Source organism: Ranitomeya variabilis, chromosome 7 (genome assembly GCF_051348905.1).
Source record: "Ranitomeya variabilis isolate aRanVar5 chromosome 7, aRanVar5.hap1, whole genome shotgun sequence".
Taxonomy (NCBI): domain Eukaryota; kingdom Metazoa; phylum Chordata; class Amphibia; order Anura; family Dendrobatidae; genus Ranitomeya; species Ranitomeya variabilis.
Genome location: NC_135238.1, coordinates 148,392,806 through 148,412,615, shown reverse-complemented (window position 1 = coordinate 148,412,615; position 19,810 = coordinate 148,392,806). Strand labels below are relative to the sequence as shown.

The following is a 19,810-nucleotide window of genomic DNA, read 5'->3' as shown; positions in this document are numbered from 1 at the left end:
TTTTGCACGTGTTTTTTTTTTTTTTTTGCTGATTTTTCCGGAGGTTCCCAATGCAATAATATAGCGGCAAATCCGCGAAAAAAATTTTCTGCGATGCTTTTTTTTTTGCAGGAAAAAAAAACGCAACATGTGCACAAAAATTGCAGAATGCATTAAAATTGATGGGATGCATAATGTAAGCGTTTAAGTGGAAAACTGCTGAAAAAAACCCTGAAAAATCTGGAACGTGTGCACATAGCCTTAGAACGGAGCAGGAGTTTTGGTGGATTTGTAACATTTTGCGCCTAGCTCATTTTGAGAGATGTACAGATTTCTGCAGCAGCAACATGGTATAACATTTTTTATTGATTGCGATTTAGGAATTTGCATGTATGAAGCTAATGAGTAATACAACAAATCTGCACAAAGGTGTACAAAACCTTTTATTGTGTGGTCTGTATAATCTCATGATTTTCAGGGAAATAATGTATTTGGGCTTAACGCTTATATTGCACTTTACAGCAAAGCTTTCATTATGATGTTCAGTTGTTGTTTACATCACTTTTGGTTTCAGCTTTTTTACAAACAGCGGCACAGGATTTGAAGCCTTTCTCTCCTCCTCTGGTTTCCTGGTCGTGGCGGTGTGCACCAAGAAAGAGTACACTACTGTTCAGTTACCAGATCACTTCTTCTGTGATTCCTTGTGGGTAAGCGGCACTTATTATATTGTCACCTAGATAGATTATGGGACTCTGACTCCATCAAATGGCTGCAAATACTGCTTGCATCAAAGAGTAGTAATTTACTGGTGCAGGGTAAATGATGTGCACTCCGCTTATATGCAGGTGCAGGCTGATCATGGACTAAGTCCAGTGACCATAACCAGGAGGAGGAACAGCCGCATTCAAAAATTCTTATAGGTTGCAAAGAGATATTTATCTTATTAAAAAACAAGGCAATCATGGCAACGTTTCGACCCTACCCCAGGTTTTTGTCAAACCTCACTTGAATAGTAGAGAGAATCAATAGAAGGCTGGTATAGATCGAAAGACAGAAGTCCCTTCTGGGACATATATACTTAATGGAGTAGGACGCTGTGACGGCATCCTACTCCATAAAGTAAATATGCCTCATAAGGGACTTCTGTCTTTCTATCTATACCAGTCTTCTATTGATGCTCTCTATTATTCAAGTGAGGTTTGACAAAGACCTGGGGTAGGGTCAAAACGTTGTCTTGTTTTCACTTATTTTTTTCCTCGCAGTGAACATCTCGTGTATATTTAATAAAATCTCTTTTTGCAACCTATAAGAATTTTTGAGTGCAGCTAGTCCTCCTCCTGACTTGTGTTTTTTGTCAGAAACCTTTAACTAATTGTGATTTACTTCAACAGCACAGTATAGCCATTGTCCATGTACCTGCAAGAAGGTCTTTGGGATTTTTTGGACAAAGCAATGTCTACATTTATGTCAATGGACAGCTGAAAATCACTTCGCCCCTAAAGTTTCCTGCTATGAGTGAAGTAAGGATATAAATATGTTGCTTTATAATTTGTGATTTTATACAGTCCGCTCAAAATCTTTGTTGCTGGCCTGAATGTGTTAAGGGAAAGCATGTAGGGTGCACACAGTTGTTCTTGGATAATCGCCGCCATTCTCAAAATGTGACTTTTTTTAAAAAAATTTTTCAGCCTTTTACTTCTTGTTGCATTGGATCTGCTGGACAAAAGACCAATACGCCGCCCCCATCACAGATAGCAGATCCTCCTGTGTCTCCTCCAAGCAATACGAGTAGGTCATCACTGGGCGGCATTCTGTCTTCACCATCAAGAAGTGGGTTACAAGGAAAGACAGAATCTGTCAAATTAATTTCAGCTGGGACTCAAGATAGCGAATGGGGGTCTCCAACATCGCTTGAAGGTCAACTTGGATCTGTTCTTATATTCCATGATGCATTGCAAGCACATCAGATTAAGGCTTTGTACTTGGCTGGTAAGTGAGTGGTGGTTATATTTAAAGAGGACCTGTTAGTTGCTCAAAACCCCATTGAGTTAAATACTTTGTGAAAATCCCTGAGGTCCCCTGTATTTTGCATTTTTCACCTATTTTGCGCTGTGTCACTCTATCGCAGAGATATTCGCATTTATCTGTTTTAGAGCATGTTATGTGAAATCTCCACATATAGTGCAACTGGGCGAGTCTTCTCTGGGGGTGTGCGCTTTAACCCTTCGCTCCCGGCTGCTGCCAATCACCGCTTTGCCGCTGATCTAGCAGTCACAGACGCTGCTGAGCTGTGATGAGCACATCTGTGAGGAAGGGATGAAAGTGCACACCCCCAGGGAAAACTCTGAAGAAATGTCCAATTGGACGGCAAAGCAGAGATTTCACATATCACACTCAAGAATAACAAATTACTATCTCTGTAATGTCGTGACACAGATCAGAACTGCAAAAAGGCAGAATCAGGCATTTTATTCCATTTTTTTTTTTTAGCAAGTGACAGGTCCTCTTTAAATGAGGTGTAATTATTTGCTTTTACATTGTACAGCCGCATTTATGTATCTGTATACCTCTTGTTAGGTCCAAACAGCTTGAACCCCTGGAAATCACAGGACACTGAACTAACAGACCTGCCCAGCAAACTGCTTATTTATTATACACCAAAGGTTAGTAAGAAGCCTTTACTGTGACTTTCCTCGTATAGTTTATTCATTTAGGCTTTCCTCCTGTGCAGGCTATCATGGTGGAATGAAGCCATGTAGAATGATTCTTGTGTACCCAACTTCTGTCCCTAGTTTATCTTACACTGTTTAGAAGCATACAATTTAGAAATACAAATTAAAACCTATTTATAATGATGGTATGACTTTGACGTGAGACATGGGCTATGTCGGCGATCTGTGGCTGCTGAATTGGAGCTCTGTGAACCGCCTCTTGCCTGACCGCATCCTCAGCTCCTCTTTTGATTAGCTGGTCTGGCATGAAGTTATCATTGTGGCGTGACCCACATGTGACTGCACGCCAGGCTGGCTGATCAATGAAAGAACTGGGGATACCATCAGGTAAAAGGTGGTTTTCAGAGCTTCCGTCCAGTGGCCACAGATTATTGATATGGTCAATGGACCGGGTCCTGTGAATCAATACTAACCAGCTCTGCTTACACAGGTGCTGGGCCTGCATTGTATAGACATTTAATAGGAGTGAGGACTCAAGTACACTGGTTAACCCGTGGTTGTAAAAAAACAGCTGATCAACTAATTAGAGGCTGTTTAGATAGGCCGACTGTTATTCTGATGTGCACAGAACAATCACTAATTGATTCTTTGCATATACACTATCATTGTTCTCTGCAGTGTGAGTGCTGTTTACATTGGACAATATGCTGCCATGAACAATCTTTTTGCTCCCTCATTGGCTGACTGTCAGCTTGTTAACACTACAAGATTAGTAATTTTATAGAATTGTATTTAATGAGTGCTTTTCTTTTTGCAGTCTAGTTTTATGAAATATCAATATAATTGAATATTTCCTCTGAAGGATTTTATTTGTTTGTTTAGGCTTGCGGAAATCATATCTGCCTTGATTTATCACCCAACCAATATCATGGACGATTGACTGGGAACAAAGTTGTTAACTGGGACATCAAGGTATTTAATAGAAAAGTGTAGCATTTGGCCATGCTCAAAAACATCAGTGTGTTACTTTACTTCCTAGTGCCTTGTATCCTGTGCAGTAATAGTGATTCTCCACAGCCTCTCATGCTTGGAATTGAGCTGCTTCCTACATTTTTTATCTTTTATTGTATAGAAGGAAATTAAGAAGGATGGCTACAGGAAACTTAATTATCTGCAACTATTCTACCCAAGACCAGCTAAGGAATAGAAGCTCGTGCACTCAATAAAATGACTAAACATGTAATTTTTAGTCAGCATAATATTAGACATGACCGTCTTAAGATGGAAGAATTGTGTCACTGACGTATGCTTTTTGGTAATTCAGGTGCATCTTTAGTCTGTTTTGCTAAGTTTACACCATCCGTAAGTTAGTTTACTTCGCAGTGGTAATAAAATGGCACATCTTTCCCTCATTGATCCTGAGAGTTAATCCACTGGATTTACATTTAGGACAAGAATGTTACATATTTACATAAGTATTTGTTATTCTCTTCTAAAAAAAATCCTGTAAGCCCTTATTAAAACCAGCACACATTCCCACTGTGACCAGCTCCTGAGCAGATTAATGGTTCTCATGGTCAGTAAGCTTTGTCTCCTCTAACAAATTTTTATTTTCTCCTACGCCTCATTGGGGGACACAGGACCATGGGTGTTATGCTGCTGCCACTAGGAGGACACTAAGTAGACAGAAAGATTAACTCCTCCTCTGCAGTATACACCCCTTCACTGGATACAATTTCAACCAGTTCTTGCTTAGTGTCTGTAGGAGGCACTTGGGTCTTTTTTTTCAGACCCCAACTTTATTTTAATTTTTGATTTTTAATTTTACGTAAATTTTTAATTTTTTATTTAACGGAGTGAAGGGGGCGACGGGTCCTTTTTTCATAGGGTCCACTCTCCCCCGAACCAACAACAGGCGAGCACGGCGAGTATACCTCCCCGTCCCTCTCCTGCGACGTATGGCGCACGAAAAACTTGCGCCGGGGCAACGGTTCCTCCTTGGTCCCGAATTCCCCCAATCCCCTCCAGGACCCTGCAATAGAGCAATGTGCTCTGGAAGATGAATGCAGTCCGGAGGGGATGTTGTGCCGCAGCCCCCCTTTGCTATAACAAAGCAGCGTGGATACATCAGGGGCCTCTCCATCCCCATCCAGGGTGCATGGATTGAGTACACAACCTCACAGAAGCGCCCTGCAGACCTGTGAGAACCGGGACAACTGCGGCTGTAAGTACTCCTTCAGGAGACTCTCCCCTGCTCCCCCGTTTGCGGCAGCGATGCGGTCCGGGTCCCCAGGGAGAGGCGCCGCCGACCGGGGGTCGGTGGTGCTCGGCGGCGCTCCGTCGCGGCCGCCGCCGCACATCGCCGGCAGGCCCCAAAAATTTAGTCCCCGGCTTCTCAGCCGGAGTAGGCCGCAGTGGGTAAATTCTCCTCCCATGGCCGTAGCTCCGCCCCCTGCATCGGCGCTTCTCGTCTGGGACGAGAAGCGCCCTCCAAATCTCGGGGGCCATGTTTCCTCTCTCCCTCTGCATGGAGCCCACGCTTCTACAGCGCTCCAAGGAGAATTCCTGGACAAAGAACCGCCATATCTCTCTCTGGGGACACAGACAGGACCGTGGGTAAGCTGCTTCAAGAAAGCTTACCCCTTCCCTGCGTATACTGCCCGCTCTGTCTCCAAAGGCACTATGTCTCAATCCAAGGAGACAAAAAAGGGTAACAAGAAGCACACAGTGTTTTTCACTGTATGTGCCACTTGCAATGCGGCCCTGCCCCGAGCCCACACTAGCCCTTTGTGTGCAGATTGTGTCTCGCCCCCTGTGCAGCCGCTTCTTGCCGCCGCCGGTACTGTTGCCGATGCCGCAGCCGTCGACCCTGTAGAGCCTAGCCCCCCTGAGTGGGCAGCCTCTCTGTCACGATCTGTGGCTTCCCTAGCCAGGGCAATTGACTCCCTCCGGGGCCGCTCTCCAGGTCGGACCGTGGAGGATTCAGACGACGGTATGGATCCGTCTACCAGCAGGGGACGTATCCGGTCACTTTCTACCCGGGGCTCTAGAAAACGTGTTCACGTTTCATCCCCTGACCATGAGCTAGCGGGCCCTTCAGTACCTGCAAGCTCTGCTTCCCGGTCCCCTTCCCCAAACTCGGATGACTCTGAATATGAGTCCGACATTGCCTACGTTCAGGACTCCCCCTCCTCACAAGAGTCTCTCGACTCTCTCATCGAGGCGGTCAACCAGACCCTGAAGGTGACTACTCCGTATCGGAACCCGAACACGCGGTGTCTTTCAAAAGGACTAAACGTGTTCAAAAGGTTTTTGTCACTCACCCTCACTTCAAGGAGATTGTACAAAAACATAGGGATCGCCCAGATAAACGTTTTATGGGACAAAAGTCCATCGAGGCCAAATACCCTTTTTCTCGGGAATTAGTCAAGGACTGGCTGCAGTCTCCCTCAGTGGACCCTGCTGTGTCACACCTCGCGTCCAAGACCATCCTGTCTCTTTCGGACGGTTCCTCTGTTAAGAACCCCTCCGATCGCCAGATTGATTATCTGGCTCGTTCCGCCTTCGAGGCCACAGGAGCGTCTCTCTTCCCATCCTTCGCCGCCTCTTGGGTGGCTAAGGCTATGGTCTCTTGGACCGAGACTCTTTCCTCTAACATCCAAGCCAGTGACTTACCTCCTGAAGCCAGCATCCTGGTTACCCAGATAGCGCAGGCCGGAGACTTCATAGTCAACGCCTCTATGGACGCAGCCAATTGCGCTGCACAGGCAACCGCCAATGCAATCTCCATCAGGAGAGCCCTGTGGCTCAGGGATTGGCGAGCAGATTCGGCTTCCAAGCGTTCTCTAACAGCCCTGCCTTACCAGGCGGGTCGGTTATTTGGAGAAAAATTGGACCAAATGATCTCGGATGCTACCGGAGGGAAAAGTAAATTTCTCCCCCAGCAAAAACCTACCCGGCCCTTTCGGTACCAACAGCAACCTCCATTTTGGCCTTTTCGGCCTAATACCAACTGGTCTTCTACATCCTCTACCCCCGCATCAGGACGAGGTTCGCGCGGTGGCCGAGGCACCCAGGTCTCTTACAGACCTAATCGTAACTGGAGACCCAGGCCTAAACCACCCGGGTCTAAGGGATCCACATCCCATGGATCCTCCGCCCAATGACTCCTTGCATCATCCGGTGGGCACCAACAAAGTAGGCGGACGTCTGCTCTTGTTCCGTCAAGCCTGGATCTCAGTCGTTTCCGACGAGTGGGTCAGAGAACTGGTGTCCACCGGATACAAAATAGAATTTTCCTCCCCCCCCCACGCGCTTCTTCCAGTCTTGCCCTCAAAGGTCAAAGGCCACAGCGTTTCTCCAGGCAATACGGGCACTACAAAGGGACAGAGTCATCATTCCGGTCCCCCTAGAACAAAGATTCAAGGGTTTCTATTCGAATCTATTCGTGGTCCCAAAGAAGGACGGATCTCTACGTCCGATCCTAGACCTGAAGCTACTAAACAGATTCGTAAAAATCCGACACTTCAGGATGGAATCCCTCCGTTCTGTGGTCGCGTCTATGGAAAAAGGAGAATTCCTGGCATCCATAGACATCAAGGATGCCTACCTGCACATACCGATCTTCCCTCCGCATCAGCAGTTCCTCCGCTTCGCTTTTCGCGGGGAGCACTTCCAATTTGTGGCCTTGCCCTTCGGTCTCGCCACCGCTCCCAGAGTCTTCACGAAGGTCATGGCGGCTGCCATGGCCATTCTTCATTCCAGGGGAGTGGTGGTAATTCCGTACCTGGACGACCTACTGATAAAGGGTCCTTCCTACCCAGCGTGCGAAGAGTCCGTCGTTCTCAGGTTGGATACTCTTTCTCGCCTGGGATGGAAGATAAACTTCGAAAAATCTTTTCCAATTCCGGCTCAACAAATCTCCTTCCTGGGGATGATACTGGACACTTCCCGCGGTCTGGTCATACTCCCTCAAGACAAGGCCTTGGCCTTGCAGCAGGGAGCCCAGAGTCTTTCCCGTCCAGTCTCCCACTGCATTCGTGCCAGCATGCGAGTTCTCGGGCAGATGGTAGCTGCCATGGAAGCGGTCCCATTTGCGCAGTTTCACCTCCGTCCCCTGCAGCATGCGCTACTGTCGGCTTGGGACGGCAACCCGTCCTCCCTCGACCGCCGATTCATCCTGTCCCCACGGGTCAGGAAGACCCTCAGGTGGTGGACGCTGAAGTCCTCCCTAACCCAGGGAAGGTCCTTTCTCCCAGTACGGTGGCTGGTGGTGACCACCGATGCCAGTCTCATAGGCTGGGGAGCGGTCTTCACCCATCACACAGCCCAGGGGCGGTGGTCCACTCAAGAGTCTCGCCTTGCCATCAATATCCTCGAGATTCGAGCGATCAGGCTAGCATTGTTCCAGTTTCACCGCCTTCTGGCGGGTCACCCAGTCAGAATCCAGTCCGACAACGCCACGGCCGTGGCGTACATCAACCGTCAGGGCGGAACCCGCAGCAGGACGGCCATGCTCGAGGTCTCTCACATCCTTCATTGGGCGGAGTCAAACCATTCGCCCATCTCAGCGATCCACATTCCAGGTGTGGAGAATTGGGCGGCGGACTTCCTCAGCCGCCAGGGCCTCGCCTCCGGAGAGTGGTCCCTTCACCCGGAGGTCTTCCAGCAGATTTGCCATCGCTGGGGGACCCCGGATGTGGATCTCATGGCTTCCAGGATGAACAAGGAGGTTCCTCAGTTCTTTGCTCGGTCCCTCGACCCACGGGCCCTCGGAGTAGACTCCCTGGTCTTGCCTTGGCGCCAATTCCGCCTCCCGTACATTTTTCCTCCTCTTCCCCTGCTACCGAGGGTCATCAAAAAGATCAGGGCAGAGGGGGTACCAGTGATTCTCGTCGCGCCAGACTGGCCGCGTCGGGCATGGTACGCAGAACTGGTTCAGCTGGTAGCCGATGTCCCCTGGCGTCTTCCAGATCGCGTGGATCATCTTTCACAGGGCCCGATTTACCACCAGAACTCAGGGGCCCTGTCTTTGACGGCTTGGCCGTTGAATCCTGGATTCTAGGCCAAGCGGGTTTCACTCCCAAGGTGTCCTCCACCATGATCAGAGCTAGGAAACCTGTTTCCATGCGCAGTTACCACCGTACCTGGCGAATTTTTTTCTCATGGTGCGATGCACAGGGACGATCTCCTCTGGTATTTTCTATCCCTTCCATACTGGAGTTTCTTCAGTCCGGACTAGAGTCGGGACTTGCCCTTAGCTCCCTAAAGGGTCAGGTTTCGGCATTCAGTCCTTTTCCAGCGGAAGATTGCCAATAGGTTGCCGGTGAAAACTTTCTTCCAGGGAGTTTCCCGTGTGGCGCCCCCCTACAAATCGCCCTTGGATCCGTGGGATCTTAATTTAGTTCTCGGAGCTCTTCAGGAGGCTCCCTTCGAACCGCTACAAGACATTTCCTTGACCTTCCTTTCTTGGAAGGTAGTCTTCCTAGTAGCCATTACGTCCATCAGAAGGGTTTCGGAGTTGGCTGCACTCTCCTGCCGCCCTCCCTTTCTAATTTTTCATCCGGACAAGGCGGTATTGAGGACCTCTCCCACCTTTTTGCCCAAGGTCGTCTCTTCTTTCCACCTCAATGAGGAGATTGTTCTGCCTTCGTTCTGCCCGGCACCAGTCCATCGCATCGAAAAGGCTCTACACACTCTTGATGTGGTGAGGGCTCTTCGTCGGTACGTCTCGAGGACGGCTCCCTTCCGCACGTCGGACGTCCTGTTCGTACTTTCAGAGGGGCCCAGGAAGGGTTCTCCCGCTTCGAAAGCCACTCTGGCTAAATGGATTCGGTCAGCCATTCAAGAATCCTATCGTGTCAAAGGTGTTCCTATCCCAGCTGGGTTCAAGGCCCATTCTACTCGGTCGGTGGGCGCCTCGTGGGCCATTCGGCACCAGGCGTCAGCACAGCAGGTCTGCAAGGCTGCGACGTGGTCCAGTTTGCACACTTTTACCAAGCATTACCACATTCATTCTATCTCTTCTGCAGACGCCGCCCTTGGCAGGCTCATTCTGCAAGCGGCAGTTCCTTAAGCCGTAAGCCAGTGGTACATGGGGTATTAGCATATTGCTCCCCACCCAGGGACTGCTTTTGTACGTCCCATGGTCCTGTGTCCCCCAATGAGGCGTAGGAGAAAAGGAGATTTTTGTGTACTCACCGTAAAATCTTTTTCTCCGAGCTACTCATTGGGGGACACAGCACCCACCCTGTTAGCCTATTTTTTTGGCTTGTTGTTACTTCTTGGTTTTGACATAGTTGTCTTTGTTCATGCTCCTACTGCTTTACTACCGAACTGGTTGAAATTGTATCCAGTGAAGGGGTGTATACTGCAGAGGAGGAGTTAATCTTTCTGTCTACTTAGTGTCCTCCTAGTGGCAGCAGCATAACACCCATGGTCCTGTGTCCCCCAATGAGTAGCTCGGAGAAAAAGATTTTACGGTGAGTACACAAAAATCTCCTTTTTTCCAAATAGAGGTACTGCCCCTTTGTCTTTTAAGGGGGCTTTGACATGAAACATCTTTTGACTAGTGATGAGCGAGTATGCTCGTTACTAGGGTTTTCTCGAGCGCGCTCGTGTGTCCTCCGAGTATTTTTGCGTGCTCGGAGATTTCATTTTCGTCGCCTCAGCTGCATGATTTGCGACTGCTAGACAGCCTGAATACATGTGGGGGTTGCCTGTTTGTTAGGGGATTCCCACATGTATTCAGCCTGTCCAGCAGTTGCAAATCATGCAGCTGAGGCGACAAAAACGAAATCTCCGATCACTACAAATACTCGGAGGACAGCCGAGCGTGCTCAGGAAAATCCGAGCAACAAGTATCCTCGCTTATCACTACTTTTGACCATACTTTGTTTTGGCCCTGTATGTACTTTCATAAATCGATCAGGTCTCCCCTTAAACGTCTCTCCTCAAGATTATATAAATGTAATTATTCTAATCCTTCTTAATAACCAAGATCCTCTATATCCCTTATCAGTTTTCTGTCTGCTTTTTGTATCTTTTTTTTTTTTTTCAGTCAGATCAATTTTTATTACAGGTACTCTATCCGCACAGGCACTCAGTGCTTTATGGTGAGACCAATCCAATCATTTATATACACCTTACTACCTGCTTGGTTTCCATCTATCTCCTTCCTTCTCTTGCTTTATGAAGCCAGAGGTGTCAATTATAGAAGAGGGGATAGAGACAGAGGGGAAACGAGCAGGTGGGAAGGTGTATGTAAGTGATTGGTCCCGCCATGAAGCACTGATCGGCAGGACTTAGTTTGAGCAGTCATTCTGTGCTGACAGTCCCATTCAGCAAATGTTTTTTTCATTTTATTAGATGCAATCAAGTAGAAAACAAAGAATATACATATAGAATCAAATACAGTGTAATGGTAGATGTACGTAGGGTAGTTTCAGTAACTAATTTTCGTTGAATTAGCCACAGCTTTGTACCTTTTCTAACTCCAAGGCATCCTTTATCTAAACTGGTGCCCAGAGCTTAACTGCATATTGCCGATGAGGTATCGGTAATGTTTTGTAAAGTGATAGTATTACCTCTGTGTCAGACGAGTTCATGCCTCCTTTAAAACATGATAATATCTTGCTCTCCTTAGAGTACATTTTAATAACCAGTAAAGGCTAAGTATATATCCGTGAGCTGATATTAATAGCCCTGGAAGCTTCATTCTTATTACCCTGTTCCCAGGCTATAAACATCTGCCCCCAGCTTTCTGCTTTCCCTCTGCTGGTTAATACAATTTCAGGGGATCCTGCACCATTTTTTTCAGAAATGTATTTATTAATAATCACATGTACAGTAAGCTACAGAAGCACTGTAATAATTATATTTGTAACTGACATTTTTATATCTCTCTATTCTAAGTTTTCTATTTTAACTTGTGATGCTGTGATTTTACTGTACACAGCTACTGAAATGTCAGGTTTTCAAGGACATGGGTGTGTAAAGATAGATTCTGAAAAATGCCATTATTTCGGCAAAGTGCTCACGCTCAGCAATATTGTTATAAGTTTGAGTCTGGAATAATAATTACAACTTGCCTGTAGTTAGATATGGATGGCAGCCACAGAGAGTTGTTACTAAATTGTTGTAAAGTCAGCTCACTAATGTTAAGGAGAGAAGTGTAGAGATTTGTGAAAAACTAGAATTCTGTCATTGTTCTGTTAGCTAAAAGAAAATTGTGAGCGTTACAAGTGACTAAACATTTACATCCTTATTAATATGAATACACTATATTTCTATTTCAGGACATGATCAACTGCATTGGTGGACTAAACACATTATTTCCGCTGTTGGAGCAGATTGGCTGTTTAAATGAGTTCGCCTCTGACCGATCTGAAAGTATTAGTCTTCCCCCAGAGCTGTTGACACCTACAGAGGGAGATTTTGTTGTTCTCTCTTCAACAAAAGCTTCAGGTATTATTTTTTACAATTACCGTACTTATTGTGCATTTATCTTTGTACTAGATGGTGGCCCGATTCTAACGCATCGGGTATTCTAGAATATGCATGTCCACGTAGTATATAGCACAGCCACGTAGTGTATTGCCCACGTAGTATATAGCACAGCCACGTAGTGTATTGCCCAGCCCACGTAGTATACAGCACAGAGCCACGTAGTATACAGCACAGAGCCACGTAGTATATTGCCCAGCCACGTAGTATGTAGTATATTGCCCAGCCACGTAGTATATTGCCCAGTCACGTAGTATATAGCACAGCCTATGTAGTATATTGCCCAGCCCATGTAGTATATTGCCCAGCCACGTAGTATATAGCAGAGCCCATGTAGTATATTGCACAGCCACGTAGTATATAGCACAGCCCATGTAGTATATTGCACAGCCACGTAGTATATAGCAGAGCCCATGTAGTATATTGCCCAGCCACGTAGTATATAGCAGAGCCCATGTAGTATATTGCCCAGCCACGTAGTATATAGCACAGCCCATGTAGTATATTGCCCAGCCACGTAGTATATAGCACAGCCCATGTAGTATATTGACCAGTCCACGTAGTATATAGCAATGTGGACATCATATCCCTGTTAAAAAAAAGAAATAAAATAAAAAATAGTTATATACTCACCTTCCGGAGCCCCCGGATCCAAGCGAAGCGGTTACAGACGCTTCTCGTGCGCTCCGGTCTCTAGTGCATTGCGTCATCATCTCGCGAGATCGCAGCATGGACCGGTTACCGGAGCGTCGCGAGCAGGAAAGGCCTGTTGTCGATCCGGGGGCCGACGGACGGTGAGTATATAACGATATTTTTTTTTTTAATTATTGTTTTTAACATTAGGTCGTTTTACTATCCATGTTGCATAGGCAGCATGAATAGTAAAAAGTTGGTCACACAGCGTTAATAGCAGCGTTAACCGAGTGCGTTACACCGCGGTCAACGCTGCCATTAACCCTGTGTGAGCGCAGACTGGAGGGGAGTACGGAGCGGGCACTGACTGTGGGGAGGAAGGAGCGGCCATTTTTCCGCCGGACTGTGCCTGTCGCTGATTGGTCGTGGCTGTTTTGCCACGACCAATCAGCGATTTGGATTACATGACAGACAGAGGCCGCGACCAATGAATATCCGTGACAGACAGACAGAAGGACGGAAGTGACCCTTAGACAATTATATAGTAGATTACATATATAAATAAGATTACTTTCAGGGTTCTTTCCTTTCACACAGTGTTTCCTGGAAAAGTGCAGGTTTATTTTTTTTGTTTATTTTAGTCAGTAAACAATGTTGTGGCGAGTTTGAGGTCACCAGGGAGCTGTGCATTTTTTTGTGTGTGTTTGTAAGTAGTATATCTGTCATTAAGATCAACCCCTCTAAAGGTACCGTTACACTAAACGACTTACCAACGATCACGACCAGCGATACGACCTGGCCGTGATCGTTGGTAAGTCGCTGTTTAGGTCGCTGGGGAGCTGTCACACAGACAGCTCTCTCCAGCGACCAACAATCAGGGGAACGACTTCGGCATCGTTGAAACTGTCTTCAGTGATGCCGAAGTCCCCCTGCAGCACCCGGGTAACCAGGCTAAACATCGGGTTACTAAGTGCAGGGCCGCGCTTAGTAACCCGATATTTATCCTGGTTACCATTGTAAAAGTAAAACAAAAACAAAACACTACATACTCACATTCTGATGTCTGTCACGTCCCCCGCCGGCGTCCACAGGGTTAAAACTGCTTTCGACAGGAGCGCTTGCTAATGCTGCGCTGCTGCCGAGAGCTTCCCTGCACTGAATGTGTCAGTGCCGGCAGTAACAGCGGTGACATCACCGCTGTGCTCTGCTTTACGGCCGGCACTGGCAGTCAGTGCAGGAATCTCTCGGCAGCTGCGCAGCATTAGCAAGCGCTCCTGCCGAAAGCAGTTTTAACCCTGTGGACGCCGGGAGACGTGACAGACATCAGAATGTGAGTATGTAGTGGTTTTTTTTTTTTTTACTTTTACAATGGTAACCATGGTAAATATCGGGTTACTAAACGCGGCACTGCACTTAGTAACCTGATGTTTACCCTGGTTACAAGTGAACACATCGCTGGATCGGCGTCACACACGCCGATCCAGCGATGACAGCGGGTGATCAGCGACGAAATAAAGTTCTGGACTTCTAGCTCCGACCAGCGATATCACAGCAGGATCCTGATCGCTGCTGCGTGTCAAACACAACGAGATCGCTATCCAGGACGCTGCAACGTCACGGATCGCTGTCGTTCTCGTTGGAAAGTTGTTCAGTGTGAAGGTACCTTTAGCCACCTGGTATCTGTGATCTGATGCCTTATTCCAAAGAAATCCATCTTTTTCCTAATTTAGAAATGAAGTGTTAAGATCTATGGGCCGGTCATAGATCTCACTGAGAATCTGCCTCCATAACTTATTTTAAATGAAAGTGGGCACTACCAGTGTGTGACATTTAATGACTGTCAGTCTGCTCTCCTGAGCCACATGTCTCACACTTGTTACTCCCCCTTTGACTGACAGCAGCCACTGCCCCTGATGTCTTGTATAGAGTATCCCAGCATTTAGGAATAAAGTAAATGTTAGTTTCGGGGCAGCACGGTGGCTCAGTGGTTAGCACTGCAGCCTTGCAGCGCTGGAGTCCTGGGTTCAAATCCCACCAAGGACAACATCTGCAAGGAGTTTGTATGTTCTCCCCGTGTTTGCGTGGGTTTCCTCCGGGTACTCCCGTTTCCTCCCACATTCCAAAAGATATACTGATAGGGAATTTAGATTGTGAGCCCCATCGGGGACAGCGATGATAATGTGTGCAAACTGTAAAGCGCTGCGGAATATGTTAGCGCTATATAAAAATAAAGATGATTATTATTATTTCGGACCACCCCGTGAAGGGATTAACCTCACTGTAGTGTCACCTTTACAAGCTGTTGATTTGTAGACAGACAGAGGTTGGATGTGCTCAATTATGTAAGACGATCAAACCTTTCAAGCAACCTTTATAAACTTTACAGGTAAACACAACTACTGTTATCAGCACACACAGGTGAAATGTAACCTCACACCCTCATGCTACATACCCTTCTTAAGAGGTTTATCTGGTTTCAGAAAACCTCTTTGCCCAGGCAACAAACTGCTTTCCTCGCCCTCCCTGGGCCCAGTACTGAGTTTCACCAGCTGCTTCCGGCATCACATGGACAATGGGGCTGCCGGTATCTGCACTTAATGGCGATGTTGGAGTTGAAGGCAAGAACCGCTGAGCTCACTAGCTGCAGGGCAATTGGCATGATGTCTGCGCTGCAGACAATAACAAACTCGGGAGCAGCAGCGAAGACTCAAAACTGGAGGCATGGAGGGGTGAGTATTATTGTAAACAAACTGCAGCCTGGGAAGATGGGTATTCTGAGGCTGGAAATCACTTCTAACTAGGGAGAAGGGCATCAGGTGAAAAACTAAAAGCCTTGGAAACCCCAGGTATTCCAGACCTGAATGCCATACATTATCATTACCAGTGTAAGAGTATTTCTGAAATATTTACTTAGATCAGTGTAATAATATGAAATTCATGCCCCTGCCACCTCCTTTTCAATGATATGGTCAGCTCTGTGTAGATGTGTATGTATTGGCTGGTATGTTCTCCTCCCTTTCTTATAAGTAGATCTCTTCTTGATGAAATTGAAGTATGTCACTGCCTTCCTAGTCAGCTTGTAGTTATTTACAGGCTGATTACTGTGCCTTCATGTTAGGCCAGATTGTGACAGCCATGTTTCACGGTCTGTGTACAAACCTCAATGCCCAGACTGATCGTGGGTCTCCTGACCCAAATTTATAGCCTCTTACACACATACGAGGTTCTAAGTTCTGGTCAGGACACCTCTGGTCAGTCAGAGCACGGTGGACTGCATACAGACCATGAAATATGGAATCTGATGAATGATGGGGTGTTTTTTATTGGACCTCTGTTTTAATTTTTGTAAATCTGTAGCTACTCTCTTCCTGCTCTTTGATGGGCAGCATCTGCTCACAGGTACCTGGTGGCTGTGTTTCTGTTGTTTACTGACAATTAGGGCCAAAGTCGTTAATACCTTGATACCTTCTCTATATACATGGAAGCTTATGATACCATCTGTAATAGAGGAAAGTTGCTACAAAAAAATGTGTGTGCTGAAAAAGAGAATGGAAAAAAAATCAAATAGAATGCTAAACCAAGGTTGAAAAAACTAAGCAAAACCAAAAAACCTTGTACCTTCACAGATCATAGATAAAAACCAAATCTTTATTTCTCACTTTAAAATGTTGAGACAAACAATCAACATGCAAACAACCGTGCTCGGCTGAAAAAATGTCCCTCACACTGTTAATCCTAGATTGCCCTACCTTGCAGCGGAGGTTGGCACCCTACACATATATATACGAGATAGGCGCCCCAGCTCACCGGTGGCTGTCCCTATAACTCCTGTATGTCAACTATAGATGAAGTGACGCATTTAAACCACCATTCTGACATGACAGGAAAAAATGAAAAAATATTTGCCAGTCAATATCTTATTCCATTAGCGGCAATCATAGGACTGTGTGAAAAGGGTGAATAACACAATGACATAAAGTGCAAAAAGTGCTTGATATACACTAGGTACCTCTCTTTAACTGCTCCCTGCTGATGTCTCCTGCCTATCAGTGGGGGTTGGCGCCCTACTGTTCAGCGGATATGGCGCCCCCACTCAGCGTCGGCTTACCCTGAAAGCAAGCCCTACGGAATAAACAAAATCCCTAGAGACAGGTATCCCATCAAATGGCCCCAGACATTATGGCCAAACAACTTAGAATTCAGACAGGCTTATAAAGGGTACAGTACTGATACACAACTGTAATCCCATTCTGCGATATGTATATATATATCAGTTATATCAACGGGGTACTTACCATTTGCAGCATCTGTCTATCTGAGCCTCCTGATGAGCCATATTTGGTGAAACGCGTAGAGGCGTTCGTCTATGAACACTTCAGAAATGATAAGTACCCCGTTGATATAACTGATATATATACATATATATACAATTCTAAGTTGTTTGGCCATAATGTCTGGGGCCATTTGATGTGATACCTGTCTCTAGGGATTTTGTTTATTCCGTAGGGCTTGCTTTCAGGGTAAGCCGACGCTGAGTGGGGGCGCCATATCCGCTGAACAGTAGGGCGCCAACCCCCACTGACAGGCAGGAGACATCAGCAGGGAGCAGTTAGAGAGGTACCTAGTGTATATCAAGCAGCACTTTTTGCACTTTGTCATTGTGTTATTCACCCTTTTCACACTGTCCTATGATTGCCGCTAATGGAATATGATATTGACTGGCAAATATTTTTTCATTTTTTCCTGTCATGTCAGAATGGTGATTTAAATGCGTCACTTCATCTATAGTTGACATACAGGAGTTATAGGGACAGCCACCGGTGAGCGGGGGCGCCTATCTCGTATATATATGTGTAGGGTGCCAACCTCTGCTGCAAGGTAGGGCAATCTAGGATTAACAGTGTGAGGGACATTTTTTCAGCCGAGCACTGTTGTTTGCATGTTGATTGTTTGTCTCAACGTTTTAAAGTGAGAAATAAAGATTTGGTTTTAATCTATGATCTGTGAAGGTACAAGGTTTTTTTTGGTTTTCCGTTGAAAAAGAGAATGGACAGCACCTCCAAAAATCATACAGTGATCTAATGCCGCTGGGCAAAAATATACACTGCTCAAAAAAATAAAGGGAACGCTAAAATACCACATGCTAGATATCTCTGAATGAAATATTCCAGTTGCAAATTTTTATTCATTGCATAGTGGAATGTGTTCAGAACAATAAAGCATAAGTTATCAATGTAAATCAAAATGAATATCCCATGGAGGTCTAGATTTGGAATGATACTCAAAATCAAAGTGGAAAATCAAATTACAGGCTGATCCAACTTCAGTTGAAATGCCTCATGACAAGGAAAAGATGCTCAGTATTGTGTGTGGCCTCCACGTGCCTGTATGACCTCCCTACTGTACAACGCCTGGGCATGCTCCTGATGAGGCGGCAGATGGTCTCCTGAGGGATCTCCTCCCAGACATGGACTAAAGCATCCGCCAACTCCTGGACAGTCTGTGGTGCAACGTGACGTTGGTGGATGGAGCGAGACATGATGTCCCAGATGTGTTCAATCGGATTCAGGTCTGGGGAACGGGCGGGCCAGTCCATAGCTTCAATGCCTTCATCTTTCAGGAACTGCTGACACACTCCAGCCACATGAGGTCTGGCATTGTCCTGCATTAGGAGGAACCCAGGACCAACCGCACCAGCATATGGTCTCACAAGGGGTCTGAGGATCTCATCTCGGTACCTAATGGCAGTCAGGCTACCTCTGGCGAGCACATGGAGGGCTGTGTGGCCCTCCAAAGAAATGCCACCCCACACCATTACTGACCCAATGCCAAACCGGTCATGCTGAAGGATGTTGCAGGCAGCAGATTGCTCTCCATGGCGTCTCCAGACTGTCACATGTGCTCAGTGTGAATCTGCTTTCATCTGTGAAGAGCACAGGGCTCCAGTGGCGAATTTGCCAATCCTGGTGTTCTGCAGCAAACGCCAAGCATCCTGCACGGTGTTGGGCTGTGAGCCCAACCCCCATCTGTGGAAGTCGGTCACTCAGACCATCCTCATGGCGTCGGTTTCTAACCGTTTGTGCAGACACATGCATATTTGTGGCCTGCTGGAGGTCATTTTGCAGGGCTCTGGCAGTGCTCCTCCTGTTCCTCCTAGCACAAAGTGGAGGTAGCGGTCATGCTGCTGGGTTGTTGCCTTCCTACAGCCCCCTCCACGTCTCCTGCTGTACTGGCCTATCTCCTGGTAGCGCCTCCGGACACTACGCTGACAGATACAGCAAACCACCTTGTCACAGCTCGCATTGCTGCACCATCCTGGGTGAGCTGCACTACCTGAGCCACTTGTGTGGGTTGTAGAGTCCGTCTGATGCTACCACGAGTGTGAAAGCACAACCAACATTCAAAAGTGACCAAAACATCATCCAGAAAGCATTGGTACTGAGATGTGGTCTGTGGTCCCCACCTGCAGAACCACTCCTTTATTGAGTGTGTCTTGATAATTGCCAATAATTTCCATCTGTTGTCTGTTCCATTTGCACAACAGCATGTGAAATTGATTGTCAGTGTTGCTTCCTAAGTGGTCAGTTTGATTTCACAGAAGTTTGATTTACTTGGAGTTATATTCTGTTGTTTAAGTGTTCACTTTATTTTTTTTGATCAGTGTATATAACTGAACATGAGGTTCTTAGTTTAACATTCTGATCAGACTGTATGAAGCCCACTGCCACGTCACTGCAAACCTCGTAGTGGGTCCCTATCGCCCTAACGGAGCTGCGACAATGCATCGGTAGGGCGGATGGCCTGGTGCCTCACAACGCCCATGCTACAAGACTGAGTCCCCATTTCTCCACACCACGTTGCCCCACCAGCACAAAACCGCAGCAACAATGGCCGCCACACAGCACCAACACCAAATGAAAGAAGCATTGAAACTCCCCTTCCTCCAGCTCTCCAGTGAGAGCAAAAATGGGCTAGGCCCCTTACTTTGCAGTCGCCTGCTAATTTAAAATCACCTGTGCCAA

At 46.7% G+C, this 19,810-nt stretch overlaps 1 protein-coding gene across 2 annotated transcripts in view; it reads left to right on the top strand.

Moving 5' to 3' along the window:
• The window catches only part of NBEAL1 (neurobeachin like 1), a 266,607-nt gene that overhangs the window by 138,913 nt on the left and 107,884 nt on the right, over positions 1 to 19,810 (top strand). For both annotated transcript variants that reach the window (XM_077272013.1, XM_077272014.1), the window contains 6 exons: positions 554 to 686; positions 1,371 to 1,499; positions 1,668 to 1,968; positions 2,557 to 2,642; positions 3,534 to 3,623; positions 11,948 to 12,116. In XM_077272013.1, coding sequence (XP_077128128.1) covers positions 554 to 686; positions 1,371 to 1,499; positions 1,668 to 1,968; positions 2,557 to 2,642; positions 3,534 to 3,623; positions 11,948 to 12,116 — 908 coding nt within the window. The remainder of the gene's footprint in view (positions 1 to 553; positions 687 to 1,370; positions 1,500 to 1,667; positions 1,969 to 2,556; positions 2,643 to 3,533; positions 3,624 to 11,947; positions 12,117 to 19,810) is intronic.